The sequence below is a fragment of the Podarcis raffonei genome, chromosome 6 (assembly GCF_027172205.1).
Source record: "Podarcis raffonei isolate rPodRaf1 chromosome 6, rPodRaf1.pri, whole genome shotgun sequence".
NCBI lineage: Eukaryota > Metazoa > Chordata > Lepidosauria > Squamata > Lacertidae > Podarcis > Podarcis raffonei.
In genome coordinates this window covers 39,349,171-39,376,816 of record NC_070607.1, presented here as the reverse complement: position 1 = coordinate 39,376,816, position 27,646 = coordinate 39,349,171, and the positions used below count along the sequence as shown (strand labels likewise).

At 43.3% G+C, this 27,646-nt stretch overlaps 1 protein-coding gene across 6 annotated transcripts in view; it reads right to left on the bottom strand.

Moving 5' to 3' along the window:
• Positions 1-27,646, bottom strand: part of KANK4 (KN motif and ankyrin repeat domains 4) — a 62,871-nt gene that overhangs the window by 7,175 nt on the left and 28,050 nt on the right. For 2 of the 6 annotated variants that reach the window (XM_053392210.1, XM_053392209.1), the window contains 7 exons: positions 18,306-18,392; positions 13,664-15,667; positions 11,108-11,219; positions 7,665-7,889; positions 5,937-6,024; positions 4,819-5,038; positions 1,059-1,201 (listed from right to left, as the gene is read on the bottom strand). In XM_053392210.1, coding sequence (XP_053248185.1) covers positions 1,059-1,201; positions 4,819-5,038; positions 5,937-6,024; positions 7,665-7,889; positions 11,108-11,219; positions 13,664-15,667; positions 18,306-18,321 — 2,808 coding nt within the window. In that variant the 5' untranslated portion in view covers positions 18,322-18,392. Of the gene's footprint in view, positions 1-1,058; positions 1,202-2,836; positions 3,081-4,818; positions 5,039-5,936; positions 6,025-7,664; positions 7,890-11,107; positions 11,220-13,663; positions 15,668-18,305; positions 18,393-20,360; positions 20,460-27,646 lie in introns of those variants that run through there. The other 4 variants (XM_053392213.1, XM_053392212.1, XM_053392211.1 and 1 more) reach the window with 3 other exon arrangements.

Here is a 27,646-nt window from a genome sequence, read left to right as displayed (position 1 = left end):
GGCTGGTGGTGGGGGAAAGCAGGGCTTCCCCCCACCGCCAGCCCCACACCTGGGGGGCAGCGGGAAGGCGCATGACGCCTTTGCACTGCTCCCCAACCCGGCTTTGAGGCTGGCGGTGGGGGAAAGCAGCGCTTCCCCCCACCGCCAGCCCCACAAGCTCGGAGGGCAGCGGGAAGGCGCGCGATGCCTTTGCGCTGCTCCCCGACCCGGCTTTGAGGCTGGCAGTGGGGGAAAGCAGCGCTTTCCCCCACCGCCAGCCCCACAAGCTGGGTCGAAAAGCCTGCAGGAGCCGCACGCTCTTTAAAGCATGCACGGCTTCTGCGGGCTTTTCTATGAGGTGGAGGAATTCCCCCACCTCGTAGAAAAGCCCGCAGGAGCCGCACACCCTTTAAAGAGCGCGCTGCTCTTGGGGGCTTTTCCCCGAGGAGGTACAAGGGACTGACTGGCCGTTTCAGTCCCTACTCCCTCCTGGTCGAAAAACCCGCAGGAGTCGCGCGCGGCTCCTGTGGGCTTTTGCGGGAGGTGGGGGAATTCCGCCACCTCCCGCAAAAGCAGGGAGAAGGTCTTGGAGTAGCGCACAGGCTGCGTGCAGCCTGTCCGCTGCTCCCAGAGCTGCGGGGGGGGGGGGAATCATATATTTTCCCTTGATTTCTCCCCCTGAAAACTAGGTGTGCCTATGGGCCGGTGCGCCCTATAGGGCGAAAAATACGGTATGTTCGCCTTCACAATTGGAGGCAGCAATGCTTCTGATCAGATGCTGGAAACCACGGGAGGGGAACGTGCTGTTGTGCTCAAATCCTGCTTGCTGGTTTCCCACAGACAAATGTTCAACCACTGTGAGATGAGGCTGCTGGACTGCATCAGCCACTTCTTATGTTCTTATGTACTATTACAAATATTGTGGCATCTTGACCATGTAAGCGAAGACTGACATTTCAGCACGATAGCATTAAAGTAACGTTTTATGAGTCCAGATACCCATGAACACTTTTTTAATATAAAAAAGCCTTTTGGTGTCTATAACTCAAAACAAAATGTAGTGACACATTTCAGCATACCTGACTTGCCCGTATATTAACATTGCCTTCTTTCAAGAGCTTCGTGACCACGTCCATTTCTTCATCAGTTTCTGCTGATGCAAGTGGTGTGATCATTACTGCTGTATACCCAGCTTTGTTTTGATGGTCCACATCACAGACACCTAAACAAGAGGCAACATTTTTCATCTATCTATATCTACCAGGAGTCAAAGAAGTGCAAGGCACGTGAAGCAATATTCTTATTTAATTTATTTGTATCTCAGAGATCAGCCTTCACCAATGTGTAATCCTCCAGATTACAGTTAGCTCCACAATGAATGGAAATTAGCTTGCTAGGGCTGATGAGAGCTGTCCTCCAAAACATTTGGAGGACACCGGGCTGGCAAAAGGTTGCCATAGACAGTGCCTTACAGTGCAATCCTATATGTGTCTACTTAGAAGTATGCCCCATTGTTTTCACTGGTATTTATTCCCATGTAAATGCGTGCAGGATTGCAGCCTTAAACACATAAATATTTATCACAAATCTGTTTTTTAAAAAGACAATCAGCAACAGATTGTACAGATAACTGTGAAGACCAAGACTTTGATTCATGTTCCTTAGGCTTTAACACACTGAATTTTAAATTCAGAGGGATGTATTTTCCAGAGCTAAGCAAGCTTCCTGTTAGAGCAAAGACTCTGGAAACAAAACTTGGAGAAGTTATGGCGACAGAAGGGAACACACTCCTTGCATTTTCTAGAGCTTCTCAGAATATAGTCAGGACCATGCATGCCTTCTGTAAGCATGACCCCATTTGCACAATTTGTTATGCTGGAATAATGATCATTCCACTCACTTCAGCTTTTGACTTGTTTGGACAGTTTAAGGGAAAAGACTCAAAAGCTCAAATGGGATAAATGGCAAAATCAGGGGCTCAATGCAGCTCATTGTCACACCAGAACAAGGCCCATTCTACATTCACTGACAACACTGGCCGGGGGGGAGGTCATTGGGCCCCCTCATGAAGCAATTTCACCAATACTTTACTGATACTGCATCAGAAAAGATCCCTACGCCAGTCTCGGAAGGTGCAAATTGGTCCTAACAACACTTTTCTCTCATCCCTAGAGAAATTTGGTGGCCTGCATATGACCCAAGACAGTTTATAAGGGGATAGGTGTGAAATACCTTGGTTATGGAGAACAATATTTTATTCAATATGCCTTGTACTAAATATGTACACTATGTGTTGAATTTGCTAGAAAGGCATAGGGGAACAGGAGTTGGGTACCTTACTTGGGAGAAATAGGGAAATACACATTGATTAGCCCTATCCACAGATTGCTCACGTGGAGGGCATTAGCATGATCACTTGGAGTTGTGCCCTTCATGCTGCCATTGATGTTGCTTCCTCTTCCTTAAATAGCCATGTGCGTCACCCACGCTTGTCTGAAGAGAAACCACAGTGTTCCAGCTCTTGCTCCTGTGTGGGGCCTCTGCATTATCAGGACACCAGAACAAGCAGGTGTCCTCTGGTCATGCAGAGGCCCTACACACATGTAGGGCAATGCATGGTTGCTTCTGGAAGAATTCCCCAGGGCAGGGCTAAACCCCGCCCCCTGGTTCCATGGTGATGCCCAGCATGAATAAGGCTATTGTGTCTGGCTTATTGGGAGAGTTTGCCTCATACACCTTGGCATCAGAGCTTGGCTGTCTTAACTTCAAAGGAAGATGTAGGTGTGCAAAAGGAAATAGGTGACTAAAGGATGGGAAAGAAACTGAAGAAAGAAGTTCAATGGTAGAGCACATACTTTGCATGTATAAAGTCCCAGGTTCAGTGTCTTCTCCAAACAAAAGATCTGAAGCAGCAGGGTTGGCAAAGACCTCTGTTTGGAGAGTTGCGCCCAGGCAGAGCAGACAGTACCAAGGTTTTTCTTAAGGTTTGCATCATTGCTAGAACTCCAGGGCATGCTATTATTTTCCTTCTTTCATAGACTTGAAATGAATTAGTATTTAAAACTCAGTGTGTAGCTTTGAATATAATTGCCCGGGGGCATCTACCAAGAGAACAAAACAACCTTGTTTCAATATTCTGGGGTGGCTTGGAAGTCTTAGTGCAACAATTGATTTATAGACACATATGATAATATGCCATTCTTCTAACATTTTACAGGTTGTCATGCCAACCAGGAAATCAAAGAGCTTCTTTCTTCTTGCTAGAAAATACATGCATGTTTACTGGATAAAAATCTTGTAGGACATTTTACTCTTTCACATCTGACCTGACAGGCCAACCGTTTAGAATGCAGTTTTTATTGCTGAACTCTAGCTTCCCATTTCAGTTTATAAGTAGCAATCCTCGATTATGAAGTACAGTCATGCCTACTGTGAATGTTACAGCATAGAATATTTCACAGTTTCCCCCCGAATTTTGGGTGAGGGGATGTGTAGAAGAGCCTGTGTTGGAGGCCTAACTCTGGTATGCTCTCGCGCCTTAGAGGTCTGTAATTTTCTACCACAATTTTTGGGTTTCAGGTGTCAACTGAAAACACTTTTGTAACTCTTTTGCAATCTAATGAATAGAAGATTACTTCCTTAGCAGCAATGCATGCATCTGTGTTTGAATTACTTGCTATAGTAGGTGTTGTTGTTTTTAGTTTGTACACGTTTTTAGCTATGTTTGGATGCATTTTGCCTAGATATTTTTTTTAATGTACATCACCCCGAGTTCTTTTTGAGGAAGGTTGCATCTATAAGTATCCTAAATAAATAAACAGAAGTCAGCCATATCTATATTTGAGGGCTGATTCACCCTTTATATAGTAAATATACCTACCGCATACATAATTTAGATCCTACTGCGTAAATGGAGGGACGAGGGTGGCACTGTGGGTTAAACCACAGAGCGTAGGACTTGCCAATCAGAAGGTTGGCAGTTCGAATCCCTGCGACGGGGTGAGTTCCCGTTGCTCGGTCCCTGCTCCTGCCAACCTAGCAGTTTGAAAGCATGTCAAAGTGCAAGTAGATAAATAGGTACCGCTCTGCCGGGAAGGTAAACGGCGTTTACGTGTGCTGCTCTGGTTCGCCAGAAGTGGCTTAGTCATGCTGGCCACATGACCCGGAAGCTGTACGCCGGCTCCCTCGGCCAATAAAGCGCGATGAGCGCTGCAATCCCAGAGTCAGCCACGACTGGACAGGGGTCCCTTTACCTTTACGTAAATGGAAATACAGTGCATCTCAGCATAGTGTGACCTGTGTGCCTGCTCAGTGTGCTATCTAGGGGCTAACTGTTGACGGGCAATTTCAAGGCCCCTGTTATCCCTTCCTCTAACGCTCTTTATCTTTCAACTCTATTTGGGTTGAACAGGCCTTCAAACAGAGGACTCCTTCAAGAATGCTTCCAAGCTTATGCCGGCCATTAAGAAGCTATCCTTCTGTAATCACCAAATTCTGATTTTACATTTTTATACGGTTTTATATATGATCGTTGTCAATCACTATGATATTTTAAAAGGAATAATGGTATATAAATATCTTTATACACCAAAGGAAAATAAGCAGAGAGCAGTAAATCAGGACACAATGCCAGCTCCCCCTTTGCTACAGAGTGTGGACAAGATCAAAGCATAATGCAGGAAAGCCAGAGAGAAGATTACCGCAATTAAGGGAAAAGAAAACAAGTACCCAGTTGGGCCCTAAGAACTGCGATTGAAAAAGCAGTTTCAGGGAGAGTGTTGAAAGCAGAACAAATGGACATAATTTTCAGCTCCGAAAAACCAATTAAGGGATTCTTACCTGTCTCTAAAAGAAGCTTCACAATCCGAAAGTTGGAATGAGAAACACTGTAATGAAGTGCTGTGTTGCCATTCCCATCAGCCAAGTTCACAATTATATTCTCTAACTGTGGATGAATTGCCTCAACCTCTTGGAGGTAAGCTGCCACAATTTCAGGGCTGGAGGATTTCCTGCTTGAGATTCGGAACCACTCCTGGCAGATGGTGCTTAAAACGTGCCTCTAAAAAAAAAAAAAAAAAAAAAAGACCAACAGCTGATTTAGTCCAACAATAGTATTCCAAACTTTTTAACAACGTTTTTGTGCTTGAAACTCACAGCCAAACTATTAGTGCCTCTCATTCACCTCTGGGGACCAAGAAGTTCTCAGATTCCAGTCCATATAGTAACTTACTGCTCTGTGTACAAACTTCCTCCATGGAACAGCACTGTGAGATGCCAAGATGAGATGATAGCTCTTACCAGAGCAGCTCTGCTAGAACTGATGGGAGAATTCAACAACATCTGGATGGCTGCATGCTCCCCAACCTTGTTGAATCTTAATTCTATTATAGTTTAATGTGCTGTTCCTCTGCTTGGGCGGGCTGCAAAAAGCAATCTATAACTGAGACATAATGAATCTATGCATATTTAAACTTGCCTTGTTATGAAATCCTGCTATGGTAGCAGACCAGCACAACATCTTTTCAGTAGCTACTGGACTGATTTGAGTTTTGAGAGATGCAGTGTTGCGGCCAACTAAGTGTAGACCCATTGAAATTCATGAACTGAAGCTAGTCATATCCATTAATATAAATGGACTTACTCTGAGAATAGCTAATGATGAATACAACCCAGTTAGTAACACTGGATACAATCTAGCAAAGAGTATTAATACACAATGCTGTATACTCCGAATGAATGGGAGCCAACCATGTAGTACAGTGAGAACTAAAATCTAGAAGCCCACAGGTTCAAGCTCAGTCTCCTCAGGTCCAGGGGAATGGACCAGATGACCCTTCCATCTTCACAATTCTATTATTCTCTGAGTCGACCATTAACCAAAAATAATCACTGAGAAGGTTCTTAAATTAAGCTGAAACAGAGAGGTGCTCAAAATACAACATGAAAAATATTAGTACCAGTAATTTGTCCTTTGTGGTTCTTATTTCTGGCAGGTGTTTGCTCAAGATCTGGCATCCTTTCAGAAAATCTGTAGAGGGTTTAAATCTGAAAACGAAAAACATCTTTGTGGATTCACTGTAAAAAAAAATGTGCAAAAAACACAGCTTCTTCTCTTTTTTAAGAATAAGATTAGGAAAAATAAATGAATATTGATGGGCAAAGGGGAGGACCTTATAGCAAAACTGCTCCTCTGCCCCTTACTACTATTCAATAACCCTTTTTAAAAAATATATGCAACTATATAATTGAAAGGTTCAATGCAGGACATAAAGCACAAATGTAATACTTTGTAGTGCGAGGCTAATGGGCTTCTTTATAAACCATGTGTTGAAAAGGTACTGGCCACAAGGCAATACAGTGGTACCTCGGGTTACATACGCTTCAGGTTACAGACTCCGCTAACCCAGAAACAGTACCTCGGGTTAAGAACTTTGCTTCAGGATGAGAAATCATGCTCCGGCGGCGCAATGGCAGTGGGAGGCCCCATTAGCTAAAGTGGTGCTTCAGGTTAAGAATGGACCTCCGGAACGAATTAAGTACTTAACCCGAGGTACCACTGTACACAGTTAACTTAAGACACTGGATTTAATAATGGTTCATGTTGTGGTCATTATTTCTGGTATGTAGTGTGGGCAGTATTAGCTTAGAACATTGGTCATTTCCAGCTCATCAAGGCCTCCACCCCCCAAGACAAAGCCTTTCCCCACAGAACGACAGGCCCACCGAGGGTGTTGTGAGAATAAAATGAGGAGATGGAGAGTTTCTTGAAGGAAAGGTGGGATATAAATGTAATAAATACAGGTTACTTGAGAAACTACCCTGTTTCTTATATACCCAAAAGGTTACTGTGTTTTGCATTAGTGTTTCACTTTCAAGTCTCCAAACTACCAAAACCCACTCCACTGTAACTCAGAGCAGGGCCTCCCATATGCCTGCCAATCATGTTCAACTGTGTCCCTGTTGACATACGGTACATCAGGGGTCCATTATTTGTACTTTCTGGAAACGATGGCATTTTTGTTTCAACAAGCTCTTGCAGCTTTCTTAGGTGTACACCTTGTGTTGCTTTTAAACCTATCCTTTGTGTGGTTGTTTTGGTTTTAAAATTTATTTTTAGCTGGGCTTTTTTGTTTGTTATGTTTGTAAATCACTTTGAAAAACAAGCAGAAAATGATTCATAAATGAATAATCATAATAATACCTTGTCTTCAGTGTTAATTCAAATGCCTTATAGCTCATAACAACTTGGATTTTATTAATGTTTCTCTCAAATACATTATTATACCAGCTGAAAGCAGAATGGAACAGAAACTACTACTGATTGTCTGCAGGAATTGTACATGCTCACATAACGTTCCAGCAGCTTTGCTGAAACACCAGCTGCATCAGGCACCTCTTTTTTTTTTTAATAAATATTTATTGAAATATTCAAAAAATGCATCAGGCACCTCTTACCCCTAAACTGTGCCAGCTGGTTATTACAAAAGCAACTGTTTAGGAATTGGGGCCTGAGTTTGATTTTCCCTCTTCCCTCCCTCCCTCCCTCCCTCCCTCTGTGTGTGTTTTATTTAGATTTTAAGCTTGCAGGCAGGGGCTGTTAATTGATTCCATGTAAGCCACTCTGGGAGCTTTTAAAGCTAAAAAATGGGGTACAAATGCTCTAAATAAAGAACAAGAACCATTACCTGTCTGCCTTGTGCTGTGTGCTTGGTCGTGTGGTTCCCTCTTGCTCTTCGGGGTCTTCTTTCCTTGCGTAATGGGCAGTTCCAGAAGCTCTTTGTTCACTTTCATTGCCATCTTCACCCCATCTATGCTCATCATTGCCACACTTTCTCTCAGTCTCACTATCTGAATTCCCTTCTGAGGAGCTTTCTTCACAACTTGAATCTTCACTGGATGTGGTTTCGTAACTGGGTGAGGACAGCAGGCATTATTCAGCGTTCCTTCTGTCCGAGAACCAGAGAGCTATAAGCAAAATTGGTGGGCCCTAGGCCCAAAACCCTCTTAAATTTGAAATCCCAGGCTGTGCAAGCCATGGATTTTTATTTTTATTTGCTGGGACATAAGTAATCTTAGAAGCATGCAGGCTTTTGCTAATTCAAAAGGAACTGGCCTCTTGTAGGAGTGGTGGTTTCAATAACAGTATTATTGCTTGCTTTCTAACTACCATGATGTGGCTCATTCATAATAATACTTTTATGGCTCTGTGCCATAAATGTGAGATTGAGGTGAGGTGACACTGCATAATTTCCAGAATGGGGATTATAGGCACTGATGCCAAGGGAAGAACCTGGTGAACAATTCTACATGACAACTATGCACATGTCATTGACATCTTTCTCACTGCAAGGCTAATATTTAGAACCAATACCAAAGCAATATTGGTGTCTTAACAACTCTTAGCTTTCTGATTTATGTCCCCAGCTATGGCACACGTTTAATGCTTCCATTACAATAAGGATCATATATCTGAATTCTACTTTCCATTGTTTTGGAAAGCATTGTCCCTAATTCAGGGAATGATCCACAAACTTGAGCTCTACTGAGAGCTCCTCAACCTTTTCACTTTCTGCTAATCTCCAACACATTTGAAGTCCTGCTTTCACATTGCCCAGCATCTGTGAAATAATAGTTAAAGCAGCCACAACAGCTCCTGGACAGAACTGGAAGCAAATAGCCACTGTATCTAGGGATGAGGGATATATTTAGTGTTGTTCACATTTTAATGCAAAAATATGTCATTTTCACCTCTATAAACAATACAGTACACAAATCAAAATGCAGCTATCCACCCAATTTGTGCTTCTTTGAATTTTGCTATTCAGTTCTCCAACTATATGTGTACAAAAATGCATATATTTGGGAAAGCACATGAAAATACTTATATTACTGAAAATAGCACACCAAAAATGCCTTATATTAGGGGAAATTGTATACCAAAATGTGTATACTGGGAGAAATACACAATAAAATGCTGGTTTACTATTGTTTTTAATTGCACACTGATGCAGAAATGTGGAGAACTGTCCCTTAAGGCTGGAAAAATGAGAAACTGAAAGAAATCAAAATTAAAGATTCATTCATCTCTATCTGTACCTGGCTGGTGAGACTGTTATAACTGGCCAAAGGTTGTGTTGGAGATTGTTACATGGCTATTATGTCAAAAAACAAGCCAGTGGGTTTGCTAAGGTTCAGCAAGGTATTCTGTTAGTACTACAGATTGGGGGCCATCCCCTTAATGATGAATTACATTGCTTTCTCATTTTATTCAAATACATTTTATCCTATCTAGAACTTAAAACATTTTACTAGCATTAGTGCATTTTCAAAGTAAAATGATAAAGTAACCACCTATATATCAAAGCACTTAGAAGCCAAAGGTGACTGTTTGCTAAATCACTTCTAAGGGTTGTCCCTTTAAAACTACTACTTTATCAGATGCTTAGGGAAGAAAATGTGTTAGTCCTCACTCTCAAGATTTTGACCTGAGATGGGGATGATAGACTATGAAATATACAGGGCCCAGACACTAAACAAATATTGTAATGATTGTAGTGAAGTTTGGGCAGGTACAGATGTCCATGTGCATATGGACTGATAGCAACATGTAGACATGCTAATAATCTGTTTTAATGATTTGTGATATATTTTGCGTTTATTTTATGAATGTTGTATCATTGATATTGAGCTGTTCACCTTTAAAAAAAAAGGTAGTATAAAAGTTTTTGCAAGTAAATTAATGTATTTAAACACATGGCCACAAGGTACCTTTGATTCCAATATTCCACCTTTCAAGAAAGTTGCAAGCGATTGCAGCATTAATCTACAGCTACAAATGTCTGGCTTCCTACATGGTTTCTGTCATGTCTCTGTGAGTTTACAAGCAACTACTAACAGCAAACAGCCAGTCCACTTGGATTTGGAACTGGAGAGATGTGCTAGGCACATGGCAGAGGATCTGGTTTACAGGGAAGGTGGGCGAAGTTGACAAATCTTTCTTAAAACCAACTTGCCATTTGCACCAGAAGCCAAGAGCTGTGGGGTTGCCTAGATACAGTGGTACCTCGGGATGTAAACGGGATCCGTTCCGGAGCCCTGCTAGCATTCTGAAGCGAACGCAACCTGCATCCACGTGTGTGCGGGTCGCGTTTCACTGCTTCTGCGCATGGGTGCGCGACAAAACCCGGAAGTAACACGCTCCGTTACTTCCAGGTTGCTGCGGAGCGCAACCCGAAAATACTTAATTTGAAGCACATTTATCCCAAGGTATGACTGTAAATGGAAGCTTAAATTAGCACAGTGCCTTTACACCACAGCCAACCATGGCAGTAGTTATTTAAGATTGTGGCAAACAACGTTCTAGTAATGGGAAGCTGCAGTCTTTTGAATAAAAGACTGGCACTTTTTCTTTCTTAAGTCTATTTGTAAAAGAGAGTGAAAAAATATCTAAGTTCAGATTGTTTTGTTCTTTCTACAGAAATCGAGAGAACTCCAAATTGCAAGCTAGTTCCAACGATTTCCTGGCTTTTGGTGTCACTGCTTACCGTATGTCTGTTTCCTAGCCTACTCACTCAGTGCTAAGGTTACCATTCCTTTTGTGAAGTTTGCGGTGATTTTCAGCTTTCGTTTATATTAGCGTAGTACTTTTCAATACTTCTGCTAATGACCTATGTCTTGGTAGGCAAACTAAGGCCTGGGGGCCGGATGCGGTCTGGGAATCAGCATTTTTTTTCAGAGTAGAATGTGTCCTTTTATTTAAAATGCATCTCTGGGTTATTTGTGGGGCCTGCCTGGTGTTTTTACATGAGTAGAATGTGTCCTTTTATTTAAAATGAATCTCTGGGTTATTGGTGGGGCATAGGAATTCGTTCATATATATTTTTTCAAAATTTAGTCCGGCCCCCCACACGGTCTGAGGGACGGTGGATCAGCCCCCTGCTGGAAAACTCTGCTCACCCCTGATACGTCCTAATGCTTCCTCCAGCCTTTTGCAGCAATCTCGCCAACATCAGAATGGAGAAGGAATGAAGTGAATCTGTGTTTAATACATCAATCTTTTCTTTTGGCATACATTAAAAAGTAGCATTATAAATGACAAGGCAGTTTTGCTTCTTCCATTGATGCTTACCCACCATTTACCCCAACAAACTGAAGGTTCTTTTTGGTGCCGTTACCTCCTGCATGGAAACCAGTGTCCTTCTTTTTCATTATAGATTTAAGGCTTGTGCTTGGAGAAATTTCTAATACAAATATTGAAAACACAGAACATCAGAAATGTTGTAACAGAGTTGCCTTGCTTAACTATATCACATACCTTTAACAAACTGAACATGGTAAATAAGTCCCCCTATCTATTGAAATACCTGTCAACTCCTACAGCAGTGGCTTTTTATACACACACACACACACACACACACACACATATATACACTGCTTGATTGTAAAAACAAAAACTCAAAAGCGGTTCACAATATGGCTGTTTTTAAGAGGCCTATCTTGTCTGGTAGTTCTTCTGTTTGATAGCTTCATAGACTTACCTAGCCTACCCTGGTTGGGGAAGGGGGAGGGACACCAGTGGTTGGTATGATGCAGCAGCCAGAGAAGGCTCCCCCAATCTTGGGTCCCTAGATGTTGTTGGATGCCAGTTTCCATCAGTATGGTCAATAGTCAGGCATTATGGGAGTTGCAGACACAGATCCCTCAACCCAGCTTTAAAGCCCAACACTGAGCAATGTCACATGCATAACCACAATAACATTTATTTATTCATCATTACAAAGGCCCATCCCCTTCCCAAGCTACAGCCATTTTCTTGGTGCTTCTATTTTGTTGAGTGTGAAGATGGAATTGACGGCCAGTGGAGTTAAGGGAATGTGATAGAATAATGTGAAGGATGGAGCAAAAGAATAGGGGTGTGCCAGTTCTCCTTCGCTGTGCAAGAGGGCAACAGGAATTTGTAGAAGTGGATAGGACTTTTTCTCAACCACCTTGGGGTCCTTGTTGGTGTTTGCGGAGGACATTCCCATTAGGTTTCCGACATTGCCTGGGCCCATGTTAGATGTCCATGATGTTCAGCTCATTATGAAATGTAGTGTTCAGAGGAAAACAAGACAAAGGGAAGATGAAGACAGTGTGGAGAATAGCAGATGGCTCAGTTGCCTCAAGAGACTTAAAATGGAGGCCAATGATGACCCTGCTCTGTTGATACTGCTGCTTTTTAAATATAAAGCTCATATATGTCAATCACCAACTATCATTGATTTGACTCAGGATGAGGCATTGGTATCACTGTTGTCATCAGTTTATGGCTGCGGTGTATGGAATGGCAACCCTGAGACACTTTGCAATATCAGTGTATGGTTGGCATACCTTCCGACTCCACCCTCTAACTAGACTTCCAGTCTGAGCTAGCTGAACTGGTCCAGCTTAAATGTCATCAATTTGGGTAGCTTGGGATTCAGTGAACATAGGACTCCATTGCTTCCATGACATAAAAAGAGAGGATTGAGGGTGGATTTAATGTTTTCCAATTGAATGGAAACAAGTTCTGTGCATTTTGAAGAAGGCACAACTGTAGTGGGTCGTTTCAAAAGATTGATAGCTTGGATTAGTTTGTTAGGTTGATTTGGCCCTAGAAACTGAATGGATCCCAAAACATTCTGGTGGGCATACTTTGTGCTACTCTTCTGATCACAGGATAGAATCATAGAGCTGGAAGAGATATCAAGGGTTATCTGGTCCAACTCCCTGCAATGCAGGATTCTCAACACATGGGTTTCCCATCCAATATGAAACCATACTGGACCCTTCTTAGCTTTGAAAAGAGTGTTAGCAGTTTTATAAATTGTGAAATGGCTCCAAATAGTTGTGTCCAAGAGTTCCCTATAACTAATGTGGGAACAGACATCTTTACGGAATGAGGAACTGAGGTTGTTGAAAGAGGACAGGTGACATTAATGGCACTTACCTTATGACAGAGCTGACCAGTTGCAGCTGTGCCACAGCAATGGCAACTTTTTCCTCCACCACAGCAGATATCATATAAATGGCTGATAAATTCTACAAAGGGGTTCATCCATGGTTTTTCCCACCCTCAGTAAGTGGTGTGAGTGGCAGAGAAATGAAAAAGAAGGGAACTATGTTGATACAGCAATGTGAATATTTGCTGTTCTGGGTTTGGGCTGAAAAAACTGGTTGACTCTATTCATAGAAGCCCTATGCACCTTCTTATGAGCAACATGGAACTAGATTGTAGGAGTGCTTTTCACAAACCTATTCCAGCCATCCCTGTTCATCAGTTGAGAGGATGTCATCCATGCCTGTCCATACCCATTATCTCTTACTATCACTATGAAATTGGTTGTATTAATATGATGCCATGCATTTAAGTGATGTTGGATGATATTTTTTAAGACATAAAGAATGAATTTGGTTTCTAAACTTTCATATTTCCTTAACTGCCACATTAAGTTCTGTTTACATTAAAATAGTGCTTTTCAACAACATGGAAATGTCACAAGAATATTTCTTTTAGTTTCCCTTCTTTGTTTTGGTAAAATGAACATTTTTATTATTATTTTGAAGCAGCAAACATGTTTATTTCATTCAATATATCTCAGGTGATATTCCTGACTAGCTGAAATGTAAGTGGAAAGGAAAGACTGGCTTTGCCAATATTATTTACCCAACTGTTGATACTGTGTGTTGGAATTCTCCTTGTCTGTCGGCGTTTGTGTTGAGTAAGCAGAGAGCAGCAAGTTCAAGGAATTAACAAGCTGGTTCTGGATGGAGCTGAGCTTTGAGGCGGGCTGCTTAATGGCACTGGCGAGTTCTGGGTACCCGTGTTCTAGGCACGTCCACTGCTCTTGCAACAAATCCTGGATTTTTTTAACGTATTGGCCTACGATGGGATCTGCAGGCGAATTCTTTGGTTCTGGTTGGGTTTCCTCCTCATTCAGCTCCTGCTTAAAATCTTCTTCAAAAAGGCCTTCATTTCCTCCTGCCTTTGAGCCAACCACCTCAACACCTGAGCAGCTTTCTTCACTAGCAGCAGAGAACTGTGTGTCATAGTTGCACACTCCCTTCTGGTAGTTGTCATTATCAATGTGTTCATCAATCTTCAGTTCATTGTAACTTAGCTCGAGAGGAGAACCATCATTTTCTTGTTTCATTTCTTTCTGTCTCTGGAAAGATGGACGGTCTTTTTCTCCAACATCAACACTTGTCATCTCATGGTGGACATGGAACAGCTTCCTATGCCCTTCCTTTATCTGCAGATTCTTATTATCAATTTCACAGGCATCACACCCTATTGATTCCATAGGCACAGTGATGCTTACATTAACCCCTTTGTCAGATGCCTCCTTAGCTGCCTGTTCGGTATTCACAGCAGCATCATGGTACTGGAGGGCAATTTTGTCCTGCTTGTACGGTGCAATTTCTTTGGTACTCTCCCCACAGAGTTTCTCTTCCAGTTGAGCTTTGGAAGTTGCCAACATTTCAATGCTTCTCTCCTTGGCCTTGATTTCCTTATCCTGCTGCTTCAAGACTACTCGAATCTGCTCAAGTTCTTCTGTCTTGTTGTTGAGCTGTTCCTCCAGAATAGCAATATGCTGCTTTAAGGCTGTTATCTTGCTAGGTTCTTCAGAGAGCAAAGGCTTGAGGTTTACGTTTCCTTTCATCTCTCCAGTGCCAGGACTTGTAACTTCATCCCCCTCCTGTAGTCCTGCTGTAAGTGTCTCAGTTATGTTGAATTCTATGTCTTTCTGGGTCTGGCTCTCAAGGTTGTATTCCGAGGCTCTGAAAGTGGTCAATTCACTTTGGATGGATGGCCGACAAACATCGGTCTCCGTTGTATCACATTCCTCTTCTCCACTCTCAGCAACTGCAAGCAGTTCCTGAGATAATAATTGCTGGCTTTGCCATGAAGCACTGGGTTGTATTCTCTCCTTTGTAAGCTCTGGTTGTCCCTGGTCTAGCACAAGCTTAGCTTCTTCCTGTTGCCTCATAAGCCTCTCAGTATCCTGGACGGCCTGACTGATTTGCTCCTTTACATTTTTCAGATTTTCAGGAGATCCCTTGGACCAATCTGAATCCAGTGTTCCCTTTACGGGACTAAAATCAAATTCCAAGCCTTTCCCATCAGAAGACGGAAGGAATGCCAAAGGTGGAAAAGCTTCTGGCTGCGTTTCTACTCCTGAATCCTGGCTTGGTGGCAGCGTGGCAGGCATACTGGATGCCCTCAAAAGCTGAGGCCTCCCTCTACAGTTGCCAGTCTCCTCTTCAAGGTGCGCAGCATCTTGCTTGACAGTCTCTATTAAAAGGGCCTTTTTTCTGTAGCTTGGCTCATTTGAACGGGTGGCTAAGGGCAATGAGTCAGTCGATGTGACAGCAGGGCTGCTTTCCTCTGCCCCTAAGGAGGCCTTCCTCTGCGTAAGGAAGCTCTTGTTTGGGGCGGAGGAGTAGGCCCTCGATCCATTTTCTGGAAGGCTGAAATTGCGAGGCAGCGTGCTGAATTTTGGGTGCTTTGCCTTCCTGTGAATAGGAATCCTCTTGATAGTATTTCCTTTCTCGATGTCATCTACGTACTTCAGGAAGTCAAGATCTAAGTGGAAGCCATAGGGTGTTTCAAGAGAATAGGGGCTTTGGGGTGGATCTTTATCCTCTGGTTTGGACGCCCATTCATCTGCTGACATAAAATTAAAAAATTAAAACAGCGTGATAATCTACAAACAACTATAATATCAAGAAAGCCTGATGTCTGAAACCACTTATAATTCCTACCTCACACCCCTGATAGCAGTCTTTAGCCACTTAATTCTCATGATGGAAAAAGACAATCTGCTAAGGTCACTCTAACCTACTAGAAACTCCGAGGGCATGATGCGCAGCCATGTGCTTGAAAAAAGAAATCAGCATGGTCTCATTAGAAGACTGTAGCTCAATGGCACAGCACAAGGTTGGACTGGGAAAAGTCCCTGCATGACACTCTGGCAAGCCTCTGCCAGTCAGAGTAGACCAAACAGAGTAGCTAGATGGAATAATGGTCTGACTCAGTATAATGCAACTTCCTGTGTTCCTCCTTTTCTGGCTGGCCGTCTGGTCATAACACAGAGTCCCACAGACTCAGCCACTTTCTGACCTAGTGCCCAAGGAGCTCCACTCACAAGCATCCAGTTCTGCATGGCATAATGTACATACCAAGGGAAGACCGGGAAAGGAGGGAAGAGGGCTCCTTTAAGCCCTGTGCCCATCTCTTCCAGAGCACATCACAGTGCATAGTGCCTGTTTCCCATTTGCTGTGTTTCATCAGCATAGCCCTCTATATTAGGATGAGGAGTTGTGAATAAAGGATATGAAAGAAACAGATGAATGCCAGATAAGGAGGGCCCAATATTCTATGGCGAGGTGCCTATGGACTTCCCCAAACCCTCTCCCAGCTGTCTCTAAGGCTGCAACAGCATAGAGCCACTGCAGTATTGCTGAAAATCAGCCTATATCAGCATGCATACTCCCCCCCCCCCTTTTTATTGAAATGCTGGCTGTAGCTTCAGGCACAACTGCAAGGCAGTTTCACTAAATCACTGTGCAGTTAGCCTCTATCCAAAAGGCAAAAAGAGGGGAGAAACATGGCTGGCAATTTGTCATCTGAGACATCTCTGTACAGTCAGCTTAGATATATAGTCCCGAAGAGGCATGGGCAAATGTATAATCTTGTTTTCAAGGGCTGAATCATGTAATTGTACCACCGAAAGTCATCAAGAATTTGCTAAATAATCACTCTACTTGGTAATTATGTAAATGACAGTTTTTGCAATCCACACAACATATTTGCTTTAAAGTCTGCATGATCCTAATGTATAATAAACCTTTACCATTACACTCAGCATCACTAATATATTCAGCCCTGGCTTTCAAACCATGTCAAATGCTTTAAGACATGCATACAAGGTTGATCCGGAAAAAGAGCAAACTGAACAGATTGGTTCCTGGGAGTCAGCCTTGATCTCCCTTAAATATATAAAAAAATGCCTCTGTGTGCACACAAGTTCCCAGGCTAAGAGCCTGGTGCTTTTGCACAAAACCAGACATAAGGGAATCAGGAAAAGCAGCTGTCTTCTTGAGTGGAGCTCGAAGCACAACTCCTGCTCAACAGACCTCATGGCTCACTTTACTTTTCATGCTTAGGTATGTATAAGACCCATGAGCAAAAAGTGAGGAGTGGCCCAAATACATGTTGTCTCAGGCAACCATATACTGATTCAGGGGCAAACAAGATGTGACATTATTGACATTGTTTGGCCTTCCATGGTAGTCAGCAATGACAGTCAAGACTGTGGTGTGTAAGGAAGGCTTTTTATCCTTTGACCCCACCATTGTCTGGGTCTGAATTGGGACTCCCTAAATTGCTGTTCACAGTTCGAGGAAAGTTGACCCATGGCACCAAATGATTTTAATAACATGGCATGTATTTTGGCCTTAAGAGGACAGGACCATGTAAGCCAGTTCTGCCTGCTGTGAAGTGCAACAGCTCTCCGATATCTGTGGTAGAGGTCTTTTTAAGCCCTGCTACCTCAGTCTTCATAAGCAGAAATGTCTGGGAATGCAGTTGGGAACTTACGCTTGCAAAACATGCACTCTCCCACTGAGCAAAGGACTCTCTCCAACGGAGAAAGTTATCCCTCAGCCCCAAAGTACTCCTCCTGCTTCCTCTTATTTTTAAGGGGTGCTGAGCCTCTTGGGCTTGCCGATCAGAAGGTCAGTAGTTTGAATCCGCATGACGGGGTGAACTCCCGTTGCTCTGTCCCAGCTCCTGCCAGCCTAGCAGTTCAAAAGCATACCAGTGCAAGTAGATAAATAGGTACTGCTACTGCAGGAAGATAAACAGCATTTCTGTGCATTCCGGCACTCGTCATAGTCCTCCGTGTGCCAGTAGCGATTTAGTCATGCTGGCCACATGACCTGGAAAACTGTCTGTGGACAAACACCGACTCCCTTGGGCTGAAAAGCGAGATGAGCACCGCACCCCATAGTCGCCTTTGACCGGACTTAACCATCCAGGGGTCCTTTACCTTTAGGGGGAAAGGCCATCAGCTTCTCTCTGCAGGCATAAGGTCCAAAAGCAGACCCCTCCTGCAAGAACTCTGTTTTCCCTTTGCACTTACAGATTTTGAACAGAGATTGGGTGAGTATTGAAAACTGGGGCCTGAACATTTTTAAAAGTCTAATTCAAAAAGCATGAGTTCTTTAATTGTTTAGCAATTAAAAGAAAAATGAACAGTATAAAGTTTTTGCCTTTCAATTAAGGTTAAATTCTGTATCCATACCATCTGTATTCTCCATAATGACGACTGCTGTCCAGACCACAGATGTCAAGCCATTAGTGAAACATCATCTGAAGACATGTAGTCCACCTTAAAAAAAAAGGGGGGGGATGGAAACTGTTAAACAATACAATTATAGTTATTTCAAGCCCTAAGCATCACACTTCCTTTCAATCACTTCTTTATGTACAAACTGCTCACTTCACCAGAATAATCTATTTTTAAACACAGAGCTATTAAGACAGTTTCCATCTGCATGGAGTGAAATTATTATCCTTTGAGTCCTTATCTAGTAAGCACTTCCAGGCATCTTTTAAATCAATGTTTTCTCTTCTAACTGTAACAGTTCCTGCTCTGAAGACACGGGCGTATCACTATCAGATCATTTTTCACTGCTAAGCAACAACACACAAGACCAAAGGAAATCAGAAAGAAATTGGGGAGGTAAAGGGAGGGGAAGATGGAGGAGAGGAAGAAATGCTGAGGAGATGCATGTTGAGTAGAAGTTGAGGTGATAAGTAATTGCTCATCTTATTACTGTTGGAAGCATTGATTACTCTGGGACATGGCCTATAATTAATGTGCTGTGTACTACAGCTTTCCTCGTTTAAAAAGCAAGTTGGGGGGGCTGGAAGAGAAACTAATTATAGACATGACAAGATATTGCCAGGGTCCTTCCCTAGGGTTCTGCCTCAAGTAACTGATTATAGACACCTCTAAAGGGCAGCAAACTGACAGATATTTCCAATTCCCATTTATAGATGAACATCCATGGATATGTATTAGCTAATATGAAAGCTATTGTAGGTAGTTTTGGAAAATAACTAGCCCCCTTTTTGTACATGTTAATAGATAGGTCTGGATACAAAAAAAAAAAAAAAAAACAGTTCACACATCACAGTAAATCATAATTCAGCCTTTGCTAACTTGATGCCTGCCCAGTGTTTTGGATTACAATTCCCATCAGTCGTGCTGGCTGGCTCTGATGGGAACTGTAGTCCAGAAGATCTGATGGTTGGAGAAGGCTGCCAGGTTTGGGGGAAATAAGCAAGCAAACAACAACATGTGAATCAGTCCTTAGACATGACCATTACTGCTTACATTATTGTTTTTCTACTAACAAAGCACACATACCCATCTTAATACAACACACTGTGGCTACCTGACTTTTGCCATAAAACAAGCTCCTATGCTTGTCAACGATTATTCAAAAGATTTAGAAAAGCTTCTGTGGCGTCGTCTCTGCTTCGTAGCCATGTTTTCAACAGTACTGCTAGGTTCCATAAATCATATAAATCACTTTCTGTGCAGGATTATCTGAACAGTGTGTCAGTAGAACAGTACCAGGAAACCTTCAGTTTAAACTCTAGACAATCACTGTATAAGCACAAGTGACATCTTTAATTTTAGTGGACGTATCCATTTGAAAATATGTTCTATAAAATAAGAATATATATAGAAAATGATATAACAAAGATGTAGAATATGTGTATCAATTAGATGTGGAAATCGTCAACATCAAGCAGGCTTTATTTGCCTTCGCTTCACATTCACAAGGACATGGTTTATAGAGACAGCTGTAGTTTGCTTTATATTTGCGTCAACTGAAGAACAACAGGTAAACTGAATCTAAAGATCCAAAACATTCAACACCATGTCAAACTACAGTGGAATCCTGCGCATGTTTACTCAGAAGTAAGCACCGTATTATTCATCGTTACTAACTCTCACCTATGCGCATGTAGGATTAAGTTCCACTGAGCTGGCAGCAATGGTTTGCCACTTCCGAACTGACAATGCATAGAGTCACTAAGATCAATGCCTGTGTCATTCACTGCAAGGAAGGACCCTTTGATCATCTAGAAGCATTTAAAAACAGTATATTGAAACCAAGATCATTTCTCCCCAGTGGGATGACAAGTTAATGCATTCTCGTTAAGAGCTATTGCAACAGCTTTCTGATACTGCCTCATTTGCAACTGCATTGCAGCAATTTAACTCGGCATTTCATTACTGGAGTTCAAACTGGCAGTTAACAGAAGTATCTGGCCAGGTTACCTTCATATCCTCCCAGCTGCCAAATCAAAAGGAAGAAAAGAAACCCAGACAAGCCTTCTCTTTCTAGGAAGCGCTCCAAACACTCCTGAAAAGTCCAGAGTTACACTGGCAAAACATGCAGTCACTCCAGCTGCTAAAGAGTTGGTCAGCTGACTTGCTTGAAAAGCAAATACAACCTTTACTGTGATAACACAGAAGGATGCAAATAGAAGTCGTGTTCAGGCATGGTAAAAACATGGCATTTGCAAGAATCTTCATATACTTTCCAAAGAAGGATTGTCTTATTTTTGAAGCTCCAAGAGAAACAAAACATCTGATTAACTCCCAAGAGGAAATGCCTGAAACAAGTTGTGAAAGAATTATCTTTTTTTTGGGGGGGGGGAAGGATTATTTAAAAGGCTGCCAATAATTAAAGTGGCAGAAACATAAAAATTATTTTGGGTAAGACAAGCAAAGCCTGGTTCTACCTCATATCACAAACCTTCCCAAACAGAAACATGATTATATTGTGCATTAATATTCCCTCAGAATTCAGACACTGTGGATTTCAGTAAGTTTTATATTCTAATAAAAAGTTATGGATTGCAGCCTTAATTAAATGTTAGTGTCTGATTTACTTGTAGTCTGCAAGTACTGCAAAAAGGGCAAGTTTTATTTTCTGAATTAAGAACAATGATAGATGCCACATTGATCTGCCTTGTAGCTGTAGGTCTTATGTAGGTAGAAAAGTTTGTTTTAACAGCTGTATGGCAGGCATTCAACAGGAGCTTATCCCAGTATAGAACTGTTTCACCTGCTGGGCTTCTGCCTAATACACTGCTGTCAAAAGGTACACGAGAGCAGGCAGGAAAAAATGCCAAGTAATGGCACAGGAAAGTAAAAGCAGCCCTGCTGGAAAAGGCTATAGCTCAGTGGAAGAAGGGCAATACAGTGGTCCCTTGGTTGTCAAAATTGTTATGTACTGAAGTTCTCACCCTGGGCCAGCAGGGGGATACTGTAGATAGTTATGCAAATGAAGGATCGAAAGTGACGTTCAGTGATTGGATAGTTTGTATGCAAATGAAGGATCGAAAGTGACATTCAGTGATTGGCTAGTTACAGAAAATGGTTACTGTTGCATTCTAGTGGAGCTCTATATAAGCAGGCCGGCTGAGCTGTTTGCAGTTCAGTTCTGTTCCAGCTTACAAATAAAGAGCTGCTTTGGAAGAATCGCTGTGTCGTCTGATATGTTCGCCCACAACTTAACAAAAATGATCCGTTCCGGGAGTCCGTTTGACTTCTGGAACTGTTCGAAAACCAAGGCGTGGCTTCCGATTGGCTGCAGGAGCTTCCTGCACTCAATCAGAAGCCGCATTGGATGTTTGGCTTCCAAAAAAGGTTTGCAAACTGGAACACTCACTTCTGGGTTTGCGGTGTTTGGGAGCCAAAATGTCTGAGTACCAAGGCACGACTGTAGATTATTGTTGCAAGATAGGTTGTGCACTCAGAAGGCCCCAGGTCCTATCCCCAGCATCTCCTGGTAAGGCAGGGAATGTCCCTTACTTGAAGCCCTGGAAAGCTGCTGCCAGTCGTAGACAGTACTGTACTGAGCTAGATGGGCCAATGGACTCACTACGTATAAGGCGGTTTCCTATGGATCAAGTCAAAGGTCCATCTAGTCCAGCATTCTGTTCTCACAGCAGTGAAGCAGATGGCTATGAGCTCTCTCTTGCTTGTGATCCCCAGAAACTAGTATTTAGAGGTAGTATATAGCCATCGTGGCTAGTAGCCATTGATGCCTTGGGAAAGCAATACAGTGTGTTCGCCACTGCTGGGACTGGGACCCTTCTCCTCTCACAGATGTTATTAGAAGACACTTCCTCGTGTGAGAGAAAGAAAACGCAACTTGTGAGGCAAATGATCATCTCTGCCTTCTCCACCTGGTCCTGCTATACAGCTCCTCTCTTTGAAGGAACTAAATGCACCTTTCAAAAAAAACAAAACAAACAAACAAACAAACAAACTGGGAGGGAAAGGGGTTCCAGTACAGTTTTCAGTCATGGCTGGTTGTTTTTAACCTTTTCAAAGGCACAGATAAATTGCTTTTTGTTTTTATTTTTTTCTCTCCCCCGCCCCCCAGTCTTCAGTTTGGTTCTCCCCGTTGCCACCTTAGTTTGCAATCTTCTTTTAAATACTGTATGAAAATTCATGTGCATTTTCCTATGCATTTCACCTAGCATTACTCTGCAATTTTGCCTTAAATATACATTTTGTTTCCAATCAGCTTCCCCCCAATTTTGGGATATTATTTTCACTAAAAGAAGCATTTTTGTGCGCACTTTTCCTTAACATATGCCTTTTGGGGGGGTGCATGTTGGGTTGGACAACTGCACTACAAAAAATCAGAGAAGTAGAAACATTGAAGGATAGGTGTGTTTCACTGTGTACAGTAAGCCCACCACTTACATGGGTGTTACGTTCTGGGGATCATGCCTAAAGCCAAAACACACTGGGTTCAATGGTGGGTGGGATTGCCAAAGACTCCCCCCCCCGATACCACCCCCTTTCCACACCCTTTTATTTTTTACTTTTTGCCAAGAGCATAAAGTTGAATGTGCACACGTTAAATGTGCATAAGTTGTGGACTTACTGTATTTTATTTGGGAATTGCAAACTGGGTAGGTTACCTGAACAAATTTCCCTGCTATCCCTACTTGCCAACGCTACAGACAAGACAGCTGTCTGGACTAGATGAGGACAAGTGATCTCAGCCTTTGTACAACGCAGAGGTTGGCTTTCAGCCCCAAATATCAAACCATGCATCTTAAGTGACAGCTTTCTGCTCCAACAAAAAACCAACCCATGAGGCAAATTGGAGATAAGACAGGCACACTTGCTCCAGAACCTGAGCACAAGGCAATGGGCGTGAGGGTGGGGCACTGATCCCCAATACACAAAGCCACTTTCTGAAGCCACAATTAACTGCTTGTTCAGAAAACCATTTCACAGGAAGCAAATTTGTGATAGCAAAAGACAACTTGCCCCAGAACCTGAGCACAAGGCAGAAAGGAACACGCAAAACTATCCCTTCAAAGCAACAGAAACCCATTTCACAGGAGGTAAAGTGGTGAAACTAAAATAACTTGTCCCAGAACCCAAGTTCAATGGCAGAGATGGGCTCTGATCTCCAACACACGAATACAATCACAGTATCTATCTCTCTCATGATCACCCCCAAACTCTGTTTCTCACATACCCAACTGCCAAACTCCCTGATGCCACACAAACAAAATCAAGTTTGCTCATGCTACTAAATAAAAGTAACAACCACATTTGCATTTTAAAGTCACACTGACTACACTTTTGGGGGTTGTTTTTTTAAATAGTGTGAATGGAAAGCAAAGTGAAACAGCTTTGATTATCTTATGCTACAACATCATGGGCGATTCTGAGTGTTAACGGATGCCACAGCAAAGATGCTTGTTTGCGTAGAAGTGAATTGGGAGCCCAAGAGTTTATTCAATGCACTGACCACCATATGTTGCTGGTTTCAGCTTTCAACAGCCCCAGCCAGCATGGCCAAGTGCAGGGCTGGGGGAAGCTGCAGTCTATAACAGTACCTGGAAGGCACCATACCTAGTAGAGACGCCAAATAATAACAGCAGTGTTCCATTCTGAAGAAGTTATTTTGGCTGAGGCTTCATATCTTCCTTGTTATACCATCAGTCTACAGAGAACCAGTGAAGACATTGAATCTGTGCAGAAGGACCAGAAAAATGAGCAATGCATCTGTTGTCATTACTGAGCATTCAGCACGATTGATTTTATACCTCAGCTGCAGTTCAATGAGTAGCATCTGTAAGAGCAGGCAGAAGTGGGAGGAAAGCCCTTTCCAGAGTGATCCTGTGGTTTAAGGAGACCCACTTAAAACCCTGCTGACTAGTTGTTCACTAGCCACCCCTTGACTAGTTGTAAGCAAGGAGGCAGGCAGGCAGGCAGGAGAGTTGGCTGAGGTTGGTGGGGCAGTGTCCCCATTCACTCTGCTGGACCATCCTCCAGTGATGGCAGCTGTCGCTTACAGCAGTGAGAGGTAGTAGGGAGAAAGGGGTACTGTGCCACACTGCTGCCCCTGAGCAAGAGTGGGCTCTGCCAAACCACAAAACAGGCTAGATTAACAAAATCAAGGAAAACATGAACATGCCTTATCTGAGACCCAAGTTGGACTAAAGACCTGACTATTGGCAATGGAGATTTGTGTGAGGAAACTGAACAAACGTCAAAGTGTCACCACATCGCTTCCAAGCTGCAAAGCACACTCAAGTCAGCTGCCAGTTTTTGAGGCTTATTGTTGGGGTCAGTGGGGGAGATCTCATTAGAAGGGAAAAGATTTCATAATAGCTAATAAAACTCGCCAAGGTCTAGATAATGCTTCGATTGTGACCTGAGAGAATATTGCAACAGGAGGTGTGCCAGAGTTCTGTCAAAAGGCTTTCGAGGTGAAACTGAACCCACAACGTTCCGATTTGGTTATCCAGTCATGTCCTACTTATTTTAAAAGTACACCTCTTTTGGATCACGAAAAGGTCGTGGGGGCAGGAAGAGGAGGATTAAGCACCTCCTCCTTTGGTGCCGCTGCTCCGATTAAAATTTGAGCCCTCAAAGTTGCTTTGTAGCAGTACAAATGAAAGCAACAAGGGGAATGGCTCTCTCAAGGCATATTGTCATTTTGGATTGAAATTCTAGATGTATTAAAATGTACTGTTGGTTTAATGTAGTCCATCTGGCTACAGGAGCTGAGGTTCAGGTATCCTACAAGAGGAATGTTATTGCTGGACAGGCTCTAGAAAGAAATCTTAGGCGCCTGGAAACACAGCTACCTCAGCCCACTTTAATCTGACCTCTCGCCTAGTCCATCCATGATTCCTTGATCTTCTTTCCCCACTGTGAATTCTGCAAGGAGATACACACACAGCACCAAGTGTGAGTGCACATTTGCAGATTGATCATTGTCTATTTTGCGAGATGAGTTACTGAAGTAAAAAAACCCCAAACCCACACAAACAAATAGAAAGCCAGCTGCCAAAACACTTGACGTTTAAAACTAAACTCGGCAATCCTAATCTGACCTAAATGGCCGACAGCTTTAGGCTGGGTCAGGTACACCCATCCCATGCAGGATTAAGATGCTGAATCAACAAATTCCCTTCTTGAGCAGGATTGCGGCATCTCAACAGGAGCTAATTAAGAACTCCTTCCTTGTGGGCATCAACTAGTGAGCTGGCAGTGGAAGGACCCCATGGTCTCCTTTATGCTAACCATGCCTTCTGTCATGAAATAGCATTTACACCCTCATCCTCCTTTGCCAGCTACCCATGTGTGCTCTAGCATCTCCTGTTTAAAGGCTCTCCAAAGAGCTCGTCTGGGTAGGTGGCCCAGATGAACACAGAGCAGTGAAGCAGAATCGTCAGCAAAAGCCACCTATCAAATGTAAATGCAGACTCTGGGGGAATATATGCGGTACATACTTTTGAAATCTGTTTGGATATACAGATGCGTACATAATGAGTTTTCAATCTGTCAAGTGAAGAACAGGGAGAAGAATTAGTTATGCAGGAAAGGACTCAAATGATACACAATGCGTGAAAAATGCACACACTAAAGATGGGATTTCATGCAAAGAAGCAAAGTGTTGAGAGCTAGTTTAGGCTTTACAGAAATCTAAAATTGCTGGCTCTAGCCATGCACATTGACAGTGACTACAATTAAAAGCTTGAACTACATGACATTGTGTTACTTCTGCCTGCCTGCCGGGAAGGACTGGGCGATGGGCTTCGTGGGGTGGTGAATGCTTCCCTCCGTGAGGGAGCCTTCCCAGACCCGCTGAAAGAGGCGGTTATTAAACTGCTTCTTAAAAAACCATCTTTAGATGGCCAACTATCGCCCAGTCTCAAATCTTCTATTCTTGGGCAAGGTGATTGAGCGAGTGGTTGCTGAACAACTCCAGGCACGCCTGGAAGAAGCGGACCATTTGGATCCCTTCCAGTCGGGATTCAGGCCTCATCATGGGACTGAAACTGCATTGGTCGCACTGGTTGATGATCTCCGGCGGCTAGGGACAAAGGTGAGAGCTGTTTCCTAGTTCTGCTGGATCTCTCAGCGGCGTTTGATACCATCAACCATAACATCCTTCTGGACCGTCTTGAGGGGCTGGGAGCTGGGGGCACTGTCATACAGTGGTTCCGCTCCTTCCTCCTGGGCCGTGTTCAGAAAGTGGTGGTGGGGGATGAGTGTTCAGACCCCTGGGCCCTCACTTGTGGGGTGCCTCAGGGTTCTGTCCTCTCCCCCATGCTTTTCAACATTTATATGCAGCCGCTGGGAGAGATCATCAGGAGGTTCGGGCTGGGTGTTCATCAGTATGCAGATGATACCCAGCTCTACCTCTCTTTTAAATCAGAACCAGTGAAGGCGGTGAAGGTCCTGTGTGAGTGTCTGGAGGCGGTTGGAGGATGGATGGTGGCTAACAGATTGAGGTTGAATCCTAACAAGACAGAAGTACTGTTTTTGGGGGACAGGAGGCGGGCAGGTGTGGAGGATTCCCTGGTCCTGAATGGGGTAACTGTGCCCCTGAAGGACCAGGTGCACAGCCTGGGAGTCATTTTGGACTCACAGCTGTCCATGGAGGCACAGGTCAAATGTGTGTCCAGGGCAGCTGTTTACCAGCTCCATCTGGTACGTAGGCTGAGACCCTATCTGCCTGCGGACTGTCTCGCCAGAGAGGTGCATGCTCTGGTTATCTCCCGCTTGGACTACTGCAATGCGCTCTACGTAGGGCTACCTTTGAAGGTGACTCGGAAACTACAACTAATCCGGAATGCGGCAGCTAGACTGGTGACTGGGGGCAGCCGCCGAGACCATATAACACTGGTCTTGAAAGACCTACATTGGCTCCCAGTACGTTTCCAAGCACAATTCAAAGTGTTGGTGCTGACCTTTAAAGCCCTAAACGGCCTCGGTCCAGTATACCTGAAGGAGCGTCTCCACCCCCATCATTCTGCCCGGACGCTGAGGTCCAGCGCCGAGGGCCTTCTGGCGGTTCCCTCATTGCGAGAAGCAAAGCTACAGGGAACCAGGCAGAGGGCCTTCTTGGTAGTGGCGCCCGCCCTGTGGAACGCCCTTCCATCAGATGTCAAAGCGATAAACAACTACCTGACATTCAGAAGACATCTTAAGGCAGCCCTGTTCAGGGAAGTTTTTAACGTGTGATATTTTAGTGTATTTTTGGTTTCTATGGAAGCTGCCCAGAGTGG